The sequence below is a fragment of the Serinus canaria genome, chromosome 13 (genome assembly GCF_022539315.1).
Source record: "Serinus canaria isolate serCan28SL12 chromosome 13, serCan2020, whole genome shotgun sequence".
In the NCBI taxonomy this organism is placed as follows: Eukaryota; Metazoa; Chordata; class Aves; order Passeriformes; family Fringillidae; genus Serinus; species Serinus canaria.
The window spans coordinates 7351857-7364120 of record NC_066327.1 but is presented as its reverse complement, the minus strand read 5'-3'; the positions used below and the strand labels follow the sequence as shown (position 1 = coordinate 7364120).

General features: G+C 49.7%; 2 protein-coding genes across 3 annotated transcripts in view; one reads left to right on the top strand and one right to left on the bottom strand.

Annotated features, from left to right (window-relative positions):
• The window catches only part of SEPTIN8 (septin 8), a 31787-nt gene extending 31240 nt beyond the window's left edge, over nt 1–547 (bottom strand). For both annotated transcript variants that reach the window (XM_030229160.2, XM_030229161.2), the window contains exon 1: nt 409–547. In XM_030229160.2, the coding sequence (XP_030085020.1) occupies nt 409–438 (30 nt within the window). In that variant the 5' untranslated portion in view covers nt 439–547. The remainder of the gene's footprint in view (nt 1–408) is intronic.
• An 8256-nt stretch (nt 548–8803) lies between these two features.
• SOWAHA (sosondowah ankyrin repeat domain family member A) lies at nt 8804–11974 on the top strand. Its single transcript, XM_050979663.1, has one exon. The coding sequence runs from the start codon at nt 8813–8815 to the stop codon at nt 10172–10174; it is 1362 nt and encodes a 453-aa protein (XP_050835620.1). The 5' UTR covers nt 8804–8812; the 3' UTR covers nt 10175–11974.
• Nucleotides 11975–12264: the final 290 nt, after the last annotated feature.

The window sequence follows — 12264 nt, the reverse complement described above, 5'->3', positions numbered from 1 at the left end:
TATGTAAACAAGTGGTGTTTGGGAAGGTCTGACCCCATTTCCTGCCGCCTGTCTTTGCGGGGCGATGCGTGCCTGCAGACACACGGTCCGGGTACCCTGCAGAAGCACCCCGGCCATCCCGCAGGACTCCCCGGGCGGCTGCGAGGCCCCGGAACCCTTCACCCGCTGCTCCCTCCGCCCACGGCGCTGGCAGGACCTTCCCGCAAGGACTTTCCCCGCAGCCGCCGCGGGTGAGCACCGGCACCAGCATCGCCCCGCTCCCGCCCCAGCTCCCCCACGCCGCCGGCGGGGCAGCGGCCGCGCATCCCCCGCGGTGCCCTGGACCCACCACCCGCTGGGTTATTCCCCCGCACCCGCGCAAGTGGCGCGGCCGAGGAGAGGCGCGGCCGAGAGCGGGGCGGTGCTCACCGAGAAGCGCTCCAGGTCGGTGGCGGCCATGGCCGGGGCTGGCGCGGCTCCGGCGGCGGGAGCGCTGCTGCCGCTGCCCGCCGCGAGTGGCTGCGGCTGAATGGATCCAATATGGCCACTTCCTGGAACCGCCCTCCGCCCGCCGCAGGCGCCGCCCGCCCGCCGGACCGGGGCAGCCGAGGGGACGGGCCCCGCCGGGCCGGGGCGGGGCAGGGCCGGGCCGGGACAGCCTTCCCTCGGCCGGCGGGGCGGGCCCGCCGCTCCCAGCGCGGTACTCCCGGCTGCGCAGGGGAGTGGAACCGGGCAGCGGCAGTCGGGCTGCCCCGGAGGGCTCCCTGCCGGGGGTCAGGTGCCGGTCTATGGGCGAGCACATGGCACGAGTCGCCCTGGCAGGAGAAGGGACAGTGTGGCTGCGGAAGGGTGGATGCTCTCCGGAGCATCCTCCGCAGAAGTCGCACAGACCCAGGCCATGGCATTCCGCAGGGCAGCGGGTCTCTGCACTCAGGTGCCCTTGTAACACGCGGCAGCCACACCGAAGTGGCAGCCACAGCCTGGGTTTGAGCAGGGACACGGAGCGCACGGCCATTAACGCTGCCCGCGTTGATGCTGATTTAAAGTATGCAACAGAGGGCTGTGGAGTCTTACTTCGTCGTTCCTTCCCACCTAAGGCACAGAGCCAAGGCCACAGCCACTCTCTGTAACGCAGACATTGGTATTTCACGAGCTCTGCTAGCACAGTGCGGGTTCTGTTGCTTTCTGGTGCCCTCTGCTGCAGTGCAGCTTCCCAGGAACAGCTCACCAGAGCCATGTGCGCTCCCGGTGCTGTTGGTCACTAGACCACAGACCTACACCGCCCATCTCTCTGTTGCCCTGGTTTTGTCTGAGGCTTTCCTTTCTGTCCCTGCTGTGTCCTCACCTTTCCTCCTCACCCTCTCTCTTGGAGCAATCCACTCTTCGCATTTGGAGAGCTGAGTTTGGTCAAAGACATCAAGTGCTTCTGCCTACAACGCTTTTTGCGACGAGGGGACTCAGGAGGATCATTTTGAACCCCCCCAAGAAAATAATTCCTTGTACCACTTGTCCCGTCCCTCTATAAAAGGGGGACTCGGGGAGGATTCATTTGATAGATGTCTCGGAGGAAAATAAAGCACATTCCCAGCAATATTGTATCTGAGAACCGTTTATTCATAAAAAGGGTGCTTTTACGAAAGCGGGATAGGAAAAGGAGCCGAGAGGAAAAAAGAGATGAGTGGGAAACAGAAGACAGGGACAGCGTTACCATAAGAACCCCGGTGGTCCGTCACCATCAGCCCGGCAGGTGGAAGGTGCGTGCCGCAGCCGCGGTGCGTGTGCGGGGCTCCCGCGGCGGGCTGGGCGCGATTCCCGCACAGCAGCAGGCTGCGTGTCCTTCCTTCGGCGGGGAACGGGCTGCCGGGACCACGGGCACACTCCCGAGCAGCTGCAGGACCCAGGGCAGGGGCTTGGCTGCGGCGACAGGCCGGTCACTCCGGGCTGGGGCTACGGCAGGGTGGCGGGCAGCGCAGGAAACAAACACAGCGGCGGTCACGGTTAGGAACGAGCGGGCTCGGGCTGGGCTGGGCTGGGCTGGGTGCTGTGCCCGGGCGGCTCCCTCAGCAAAAAAGTGGAAGAGAAAATCTGGTATTTCAGGTGTACAGATGCAAGTGAAAGAGTTAATACAGAAGTAGAGTGTGGTGTTTGTGAGGGTACCCAGGACGAGGTGAGAGATGAGAATCTGACCCCATGTTCTCAGAAGGCTAATATATATATCATATCATATCATATCATATCATATCATATCATATCATATCATATCAATCATATCATATCATATATCATTATCATACCATATCATATCGTGCTATACTAAAACTATATTAAAGAAAGACAAAGGATACACCAGAAGGTTTAACAAGAATGAATAATAAAAACCCTTGACTCCTCAGAGCCTCAACACATCTGGACCACAATTGGTCATTAAATTAAAACAATTCACATGGAACCAATCAAACATTCACTTGTTGGTAAACCATGGCCAAGCCACATTCCAAAGCAGCAAACACAGGAGCAGCAATCAGATAATTATTGTTTTTTTCATTCCTCTCTGAGGCTTCTCAGCTTCCCAGGAGAAAATCCTGGGCAAAGAGGATTTTTCAGAAAATAGCATGGTGACAGTAGAGTTAACTTTATAGGCTGCTTTCATATTTCACAAAGAAGCAAAAGTAAACAGATAAAAAGACCTGAAAGTTTTTGTTTGTTTCTTTGTTTGTTTTACTTTACAATCAGCTTTGTGAGTCCTTATTTAAGACAATGTAAAACTCTTGCTTAACACATGCCCGAATGCCATAATGCCAGGTATTTTGATGAAGCAAATTAATTTTAAATCAGAAAGAGGTCTATTCCGTTAAAGTCAAGTGCACAGTGTAACAAGAGAAAGCTCACAAAAGCTGATTCCTGTCAGGAAAATTAATCTACAAACACCAGAATTTTATGTCCAAAAATGAGACAGAGGAGTTCTGTAACTTTATTTGAAAAAGGGAGAGGCCATGGGTCATTTCCCCTGGGATCTCACAAAAGTTTTAGAGGACACAGTCTCCTTTTTATCCTAATTTCCTGGCCACATTTCCTTCACTCTTTCCCTGTTGGCTGAGGTACTTGAGAGGTACAAGCTTCCCAAAATGCCTGATACCCCCTTCTAATGTATATCCCTCGTTTTTCTTTTTCTTCGTGTCTCCATTCTTTTTCTCTAAATCCAGAGATGTAGCACAGTCTCGAGTGAGTAACAGTCTGTGTCAATTAGTGGAATTCCTATGGAATTTATGGTTCTCCCATCGCTTTTTTCACCTTTCTGTATCTGGCCTTATGTACCATCAGGCCCACAGTTTGTTTGTAAAAACACCTCCTTCTCGTTCCTTTCATTCCCAAACAGTTGCTGGTTTCTGTGAGCTGCAGGTCAGCTGCAAAGATTCACAGCACAAAGGAAATTGTTAGACATTTGAACAGATCAAGAGCCAGCGCTGCTGCCTCCTGGCTCTGAGCTGTTCTGCTCAGACCTCCTGGAGCTGGAGTCCTCTGTCCCTTTGTCCAGCAGCTGCCACCAGCGTGGGGCAGATCTCTGACAGCAGAGCACTGTACAAAAGCTCACAGTTATTTTTAATCACCTTGTTATTTCTAAAAGCACCCTGTTTCTAACACCAAATCATGAGAAACCCTGCTGTTTTCAAAAGGTTCAGTTGCATAAAAACAGCTTCAAGAGAAGTGACTTGGATTTGGTGACTCCTTTAATTGCTAATTGTTATGCAAATTATTCCTAATAGCTCTGTAATTAAATTTATATTATAGAGCTGAATGCTACTGCAAGGACTTTAAATTTCATGGAATATTTGTATCTGCTAAAACCACAGTGAATTTAAAATGAGCTGTGGGTTTTTTACGGGTGAAGACCTGGGGCAGAGAGCACAAAGGACTGGAGAGGAATGTGGAAACGTGTCCACTGGATGTGTCCCTGGAATCTCTTTGTCCTGGGAGAGCAGGGGAAATGCCTCTCTCGGCATGGGTGGTGGCACTGCAGCAGCACAGTTCTGATGGCTGGGGACATCAGCAGGAGGTGCTTTACTTCTTCACATTGTGAGCACAGGTAGAGGCAATGAAAGTGGAGAGAAATCAATGCTATCACACAGCCCCTTTGGCTTCCTAGGCAGACACAGAGAGCAAGTGATCATCCCACCTGCCACATGAGTACAGAAACAAGACCAAGGCCTTTTGAGGATGGCTCAACTCTTCAGAGCTGCATAAAATCCTTGATTTTTAAATCCAGGTGGTGCAGATAAACAGATCTCCTTCAGGGTCTTCAACACAGGCCAGAGGAAGCAGCTTTTGGATAACTGTACATTTTTCACTGTGTGTCCTGGCGATTATAGAAATCAAATGGTTTATAGCTACTCTTTTAGCATCAACACCACCAAGCACTTTATTAAACTTTCATTGGTTATACTGACAATATATGGAGCTTATAAGGCATTTCTACAGAAGTGCTATCTTTCCAAGCTGGAAGTCAATAGGAGCTGTAGGTTCTTTTCTGTACAGAAAGAGACCCCAAAATTCCCTGACACCTAATGCTGAAGTGCAGCAGTGGGTATTTAGATTAGCTGTTAGAAGAAAACTAATTCCTGTGAGGGTGGTGAGGCTCTGGCACAGGCTGTCCAGAGAAGCTGTGGCTGCCCCATCCCTGGAAGTGTCCAAGGCCAGGCTGGATGGGGTTTGGAACAACCTGGGATAGTAGAAGGTGTCCCTACCTATGGCAGGGAGGCTGGAAGCCTTAAGGTCCCTTCCAACCCAAATAATTCTGTGAGCTGATGATTCTTTTACCACACTGAACCTCACACCAGGTTTGCACTATCCGTCAAGTTCACAGGCATCATCTGAAAACCAGAGGATGCTGGGGATGAATCCTTGCCTCATCTGTGTGAACAAGCAGTGTTTAACAAATACAGACTCTGAGATACACAGAAAACTGTGTTTGAATGGCTGCTGTTAAGAAACATCTTCTGAACTGGTTACTGAGGTCCTTGAGTTAGAGCTGAATCCTTCTCGTTTATGAGAAAATGCCTTTTATCTGTAAATAATCTCCACTCCCCTTCCCCCCCACTTCCATTCCCCCCCCTTCACAGACTTTTGCTCAATTGTTTATCTGTGGAAGGTTGCTGCATCTCTCCATGGAACAAAGAAAGAGCTATTTTCCCTCACAATGTACCCTCTCTGTTTCACATGAATATATTAACAAGAAAAGTAGGAAATCATTGGCTTTGTCATCCTATTTATTCTGGGAACCCTGATTTCATTTTGGAGGAAAATAAGTTTTCCTTGAGGTAAAAGTCCCATCTGTAGTCATTAGCAGCTAAACTTTGCCTTTCTACAAAGCAGCAGCATCCTGTCTGACTGGGACTATCCTTCACATTCCCTTTCCTTCCTCTTTTGCTCCCAGCCTGGCATCTCCTCTCCCCTGTGGCTCTGAGAATATCATGTGGGAAAGAGTGAGACCTAGGGTACCATTTCCTTCAGTTTTGGGCAGTAGAAGCTTCTTTGCTTTGACTAGATACTGTGCTTGATCTCCCACTTTATTTCCTGGTTTTGTGTGGTGTGGACAATTGCAGTCATATAACTTTCACCTTCCTCCTCTAAGGGGGTGGGAAAAGCTCCCAGGTTCACTGTGCAGTTTACTTCACTGTAATAATGGTAATTGGAGTTTGGTAAACTTCTTCACAGGAAAGGTAACTAACTCTCATCAGTCACATGGTTTTAGAGGCCAGCTCTCAACAGTCTATGATGCAGGAATAACAAACTGCAATATTTGAGTTTAAAAAAAGTAGTAGTAAATTAATCTAATCATGGGCTTCTGTATATTGTTTTTGTCTCAGCCAGCCAATAAATGAAAAATATCAAGACAGTTGGCTTGAGATCTCCTACGAAGCAGCCCACAGTATTCTGTAAATAGCCCAACAAGAAATACTTGCTTTGTAGGTTCTTGGTGACACAGAAAGAGGCAAAACTCCTCATGTTTTTTTAAGGCTGGAAATTTTGGATGACTGATGAATATAACACCCGTAATGTTCCAGGATTTTATTATCTATTTTAATAAAATTCATTCAAATGGTTTAATTTCTGCTCCACAGTCTGATCAGTGTGACCAGTGCTCAGCAGACTAAGAGGAGCTCAGTGGGAGCTGGTCCTCTGGAACTTGGCACTCATCCTGAATGGTGGGCAACCAAAAGGCACCAACAGCTAAAGGGAAAGATTGGCAAACAGGATGTGTGTGGTCTGAACTGATATGGGTGATTAGCCAGAAGCGTTGTTTTCTTCTTTATTACAAATAATATAGGAGGTTAATGTGTTAGGTTACTAAACCCACTGACAAATTGTGAAAAGGAGCACAACCACATTAATGTGTTAGGTTACTAAAAATGTGGTAATGTATTAGGTTACTAAAACCCACTGACAGATTGTGAAAAGGAGCACAACCACATTCCACGGGCTACCCATGAAGAGAGTGTGTGTAGAACAGGTGGCTGGAGGCCTTACCTGGGCAAAGGGATCATTGTGTTAAACCAGAGCAACCAGTTCAGACTTGCTTGGCACGAGGTGCATATGTAAACATCCTGTCTCCTCTTCTGTGACCTCCTGGCTATGTGTTCTTCTGCTCTGCAGCAATGCCAGGATCTGCAGAGGGGAACAGTCTCAGTAACTCCCCCTTTTTTGGACCTTGACCCATTGCAAGTGCTCAGGGAGGCTTGGCTGTGTGGGTGTGGAGCAGTGGGGTGTCCTGGGAGCCTGGTGCAGGGAGATCCCTCTGCAGGAATGGTGTTGGGCTGGGGATAACACAGGTGGGATGTGACAGCACCCTCGTGGGTCTCAAAGGATACAGGGGGCAGGGGTGTGATGCTGTGCACACAGGGACAGAGTGCAGTGAGCTCGAGATTCTCCTCTCTCCCCCACCCCTGTGCTTGAACCAATTCAAGCAACTGGAGCAACTTCTCCCTTTAACATTTGTAACATAAAATGTTTTTTATAAGAGCCTGTTCTTCTGAATCATTTTCCCTCCTCCTCGCTCTCATTTGCAGATATGAACTATAATCCTAGGGTACAGCTGAAAGTTTGCAATGCAAAAATCACAGACTGCTGAGATTTTCTTACGCCTGCAAAGGATTCCAGTAAGGATGTGAACAGTGAAAACAAGGCACAGCAATTAGTATTTGGATGCAGGGTCATTTTTAGCTCTCTACACAGGGCAGGCAATGCCATGAGCTAAAGAGCATGGCAGAGCACTGCTCAAGTGGCTGCCTCAGCAAAGGCAAGGCTGCTGTTCAGGCCATGTGAAAAGGCAATAATAGGAGGTGTGCAACTCACATAGAAACACTGAACTAATACAAGATTACACACTATTGTTATGTGAAAGAGCATTAGAGCAGCAAAATTATCCAATACTGAGCCCTGGGGAGCCCCACTAGTGACCAGTCACCAACTGAATGTGGCACCATTCACCACCACTCTCTGGGCTCAGCCATCCTGGCAGTTTTTAACCCTTTAGAGAACAGTGGGTTCCAAGCCATGGGCTGCCAGCATCTCCAGGAGAATGCAGGGGGAGACAGTATTGAAGTCCAGGTTGAAGTCCAGGTAGACTAGGTGCACAGACTTCCCTACTAGGCAGTCACTTGGTCATAAAAGGATATTCCATTTTATTAAGTTTTCAGATTAAAAGCAACTCCAAATCTATTTGCATTTTCTTACCCATCCTCATACAGTTACTTTTATCTGTCTTCAAACCACACCGACTGTTCATTCTGTTCTCAGTTTCTCCTGCTCTTCTCCTAGACAAACTGTTTAGGCATCGATTTAATGATCTTAACTGCAACATTCAGAGGAGGAGAAAACAAGTCTGCAGGCTGAACATCCTCCCAAGAGGTCCTCAGTCCTCCTACTTTGCCTGGAGAAAAGCATTTTTCTGGGATTTATTTTCTCCTGTAGAGCAGAGAACAGTAATGTTAAATGCTTATGCACAAGGAACTGATAAGACAGCAGAGACAGCTTCTCTATTTAAAGAGAAGCTCTCTCTTTCTCCTGGTGGACATGAACAGATGCAGTAAATGCTGTAAATATTTCATTGTTTACAAAGACACATACATCCACATTGTAGATGCAATATAGGTAAAAGACAGAGATAATAATATATGATTATGTATATAAATATGATACTACGTAGTATCACATAGAGGTGAGTATATTTCAAAAGACCGACCCATCCACCCATCTTCTGGCTAATTTTGAGGCATCAGCCTCCTGCCTAGCAGGACCACAGGTCCAAACAGAACACCTGAGGCTTTTCCAGGAACGGAGACCAAACTCTGCAGAGTGATTTCTACCCAATGCTGCTCCACCTATTTGCTACTAAAAAAACCCCAAAAACCAAACCAAACAAACAAAAAATCCCAAACAAAAAAATATCGTTTTAGGAAGCTGGAAGACGAGTAAATGGATGAAGCATTCGGTGTGGCCCGAGGAGTCTCCGATACTCTCATGCCCGCATCCACTCTTGGGCTGCGTCCGCCGCCTCCCGGCCGTCCCCCCGCGCAGTGCCGCCGCTCCCACCCGGGCCGGGCTCTCCCGGCAGCGCCGCCCGCGGGCGGGGCGGGCCCGGGGCCGGGGCCGCTGCGCTCCGTGTGCGGGGCGGGGCGGGCGGCCGGAGCACCTCCGTGGGAGCGGCCGCGGGACGCGCTGCCCGAAGCAGGTGCAGCCGGCCCGCGAGTCCGGCCATCCCCGCGGGCTCCCGGCATCCGAACCGCGCGGAGGCGGCAGGCGCGGCGGCGGCTCCACCACCACCTGTGGCGGCGGGATGGCGGAGCTCGACATCAGCGCGGAGGCAGTGATGGGCTTCCTGAGGGAGCGCGGCGGGCGGGTGCGCAACACCGAGCTGGTGAGCGCCTTCCGGCCGCTGCTGGAGGCCGCCGGGGCCGGGGCCGGGGAGGCAGAGGGGCGGGCGGCGCGGCGGGAGCGGTTCAAGGCGGCGGTGAACGCCGTGGCCACGGTGAAGGAGATCGACGGCGTCAAGTTCGTGGTGCTGAAGCGGCAGCACCGCGCCGCCCCGCCGGCGGGGGGCGATGCCGGCGCTCCTGTCCCCGTTGCCGTCCCCGACCCGGTTCCCGTCCCCGACCCGGTTCCCGTCCCCGACCCGGACCCCGCCACGACGTCCCCCGAGGAGCCGCCGGGGCCGCGGGCCGTGGCCGAGCTGCGGGGCCTGTTCCAGGGCGGCGGCGGCGGGGTACCCCTGCCCGGGGGCGCGGCGGGGGCCCGGCGGGAGCCGCCGCCCAAGCCCTGCATGCTGCCCGTGCGCTGCGTGCCGGCCCCCGCCGCCCCGGGGCCGCCCGAGCAGGCGGCCAGTCCCCTGTCCCCGCCGCCGCTGGACGAGGAGGCCGGGTCCCGCTCCCCCGGGCTGCGGAGGGGGCCCAAGAACCACCGGGCCAGCGAGGAGACGGTGGTGCCCCTGGAGCAGGCGGAGCACCAGTGGCTGGTGCTGGCGGCCGACGGGCAGTGGACGCAGCAGCTCCACGGGCTGCTGCTGGGCGACGCCAGCCTGGCGGCTCGCAGGGACTTCATCTCCGGCTTCACCGCCCTGCACTGGGCCGCCAAGAACGGCAACTGCGACATGGTGACCAACATCATCCGAGCGGCCGAGAAGGGCGGGTCCCGTGTCAATGTGGATGCTAGGTCGCATGGTGGCTACACGGCGCTGCACCTGGCTGCTATACACGGCCAGGAGAAGATCATCAACATGCTCGTCTACAGCTACCATGCCAAGATTGACCTGAGGGACTACAGTGGGAAGAAGCCGCACCAGTACTTAAAGGAAGGGACTTCCCTTACGATTAGGCGTTTGCTGGGGGACCCCAGCCTTTCCCAAAACGTGGAACACTCCGTGACCATCAAGAAGTCTACAAAGCTTGCGGCTTCAATCTTGAGCTCCACTAGCACTTTCCTGGGAGTCATATCCGATGACATGGCTTTCTATGATCTCACCAAAGGTTTAAGGAAGCCCTCAACTTTAAACAAGCTTCTGACTGCCACTACGGGCCCGAGGAGGAAGCCAAAGATCAGAGGGGGCTTCCCTTCATATTCCTCACTCTCTGAGGTAGCGGAGGAGGAGGAAGAGGTTGTTGTGAAACGCAGACCTGTTTCTGAGCTGTTCTTTGGCCACTAGCCTCTGCCTTACTGTGATCAAAATGGTTTAATAGCACGGCTGCTGTCTCAGCTTTCTCTTGCAGAAGCAGTTTGGATTTTTTCTGTCCATGTCTGTCTATTTGGATTTTTAACTGAATCAGTGGTAGGGTCTACATCCAAAGCCCACAGCATGAAACCCAGCCCCAGGTGCCTGTGGAAAGGGAGCTGCTAGGATGTGCTGTCCATGCTGTATGTACCATCGTGCTGATCTGTTGGGGGAGACCACAAACTTTATACTTAATGATTGAAAAACTAAAACAGCTTATGTGTGTGTGGACAGGTCAAAATGCCTGAGGTACAGCCTTCTTGATCTGTGCTCTTCAGCTGGAGAGCAGAAGCAAGATGAAGGATTGCATATTTTACACTGTGAACAGCAAGCTAGTAGCTGGCTACTTTAACAAGGCTTGTTATCTAGTGGGATTAAATTATCAGAGGAAAGATGCATAGTTTTCTATGGTGTTTCTGATTATTTTAGTAGTCAAAGAAGGATATTTCTATTTACGAAAATTGTATACTTTTTCAAAACAAAGTTTCTCACTTTGAGAGCTCCTCACTCAGTATTTCACATCAGAAATACTAAAATAAGAATCTCAATTGTTGCCTGATGCATTTTATTAGATAAATTACTTAAAAAGATAGACCTTGACCTTCAGCACTCACGTCACCATGACTTGTCTACCTCAGTTTGAAAGCTTGGCTAGTGGTTTAAGATTTTCTCTCTTCCTGAAAGACTTTTTGACCAGGTGGTACTTACCACGTGTCTTGATGATACTGTGAACATTTAAACTTCACTGTTGTTCAATCAACTTAAGCTGAATAAAGAACCTTATTGATAGTGAAAAACTGAAGTGAAAAATTGGGAATTGGATCTGTCAGAGTTTCTGAGTAGCCAACTGGAAACAAAGTTAGGCTTGTATGTCTGATTATTTTTGTTTAAAACCTGGCCCATTTTGACCTATTTACAATAAATATTTATAAACATGGGACTTTATGTAATGTTAGGTGTTTCATGATAGAACCTCTGCATGACCTCTTGAAGCAGTGTTTATCTCAGCAGCCTGAATCATTGACCTAAAACAAACTCTTCTTCTTCTTCTTTTAAATGATAAACATAATTGTTCTATATATAGAACTACACATAGCTCAAAAAGCATGCTAACTGCATGTTAGGTTTGCAGTAAGATTATTATTATTTTAATTACTGCTTGCTTAAAGTTAATGCAGACAGGCAGAGCTGTGAACAGAATCTGTCCGACTTCTGGAGCAAATCTGCAAAACCAGCATGTTTTCTCTAAAACTGTGATAGAAACCTGTATCATTGAGAGATGCTGAAAGTGAGAGCAATGCTGCACTGGCTCTCTTTGGGTTTCTGCATTGAAACACTAGTTTGCATGCTTTGCCTTTCCTTCCAGGTCAGTGACTTCAGGAATGTTTTGGTTTTTTCTGCCTTGCATTAAACCTAGTACTTGTAATTGGTTCTAATTGGCTTGTCCTAAACACTCACAAGGAATGCTGCAAGACTGAAGATGGAGGCACTGCCCTCTTTATTTCAAAACACTCTCCCTGAAGTTCCTGGAGTTGGTGACATTTGTTGGGAGTGTGTTCAGAGGTTGCAGCCAGGTCTGATGCACCTGTTCTGGGAAGAGACTGGATTATTCTGCACCGGTCTGCTTCTGGATTGAACTAATTAAGTTGTTAAGCAGAGGTTAATGATCAAGCACCTCATGACTTCTATATCTGGAATAGGGTTTTAAAAAAATAAAATCCAATTTGCTCTCTAGCTGTTGGTAACCATTGACCAGCGTGGTCCTTTGAAGCTGTGATTTGTGCTGCACTCTGCCAGCTTGCAGAGTTCTGGGAAGAAAAGGACTCTGTTCTAAAGAGTCTTTCCAAGTATACAGACATTGAACATTTTTTTTTCTCCCCTGAAACCACAGAAGTGTGTGTGTGCATTCAAGTTACCTCTGAGGCACTGACACTGCCTGGTGAAAGCGTTCTGTTTCTGTGGGAATTGCAAACACTCCAGTTTGGCTTGGCCTTATTGAGAAGTTTTTTCAATAATTATGAGTA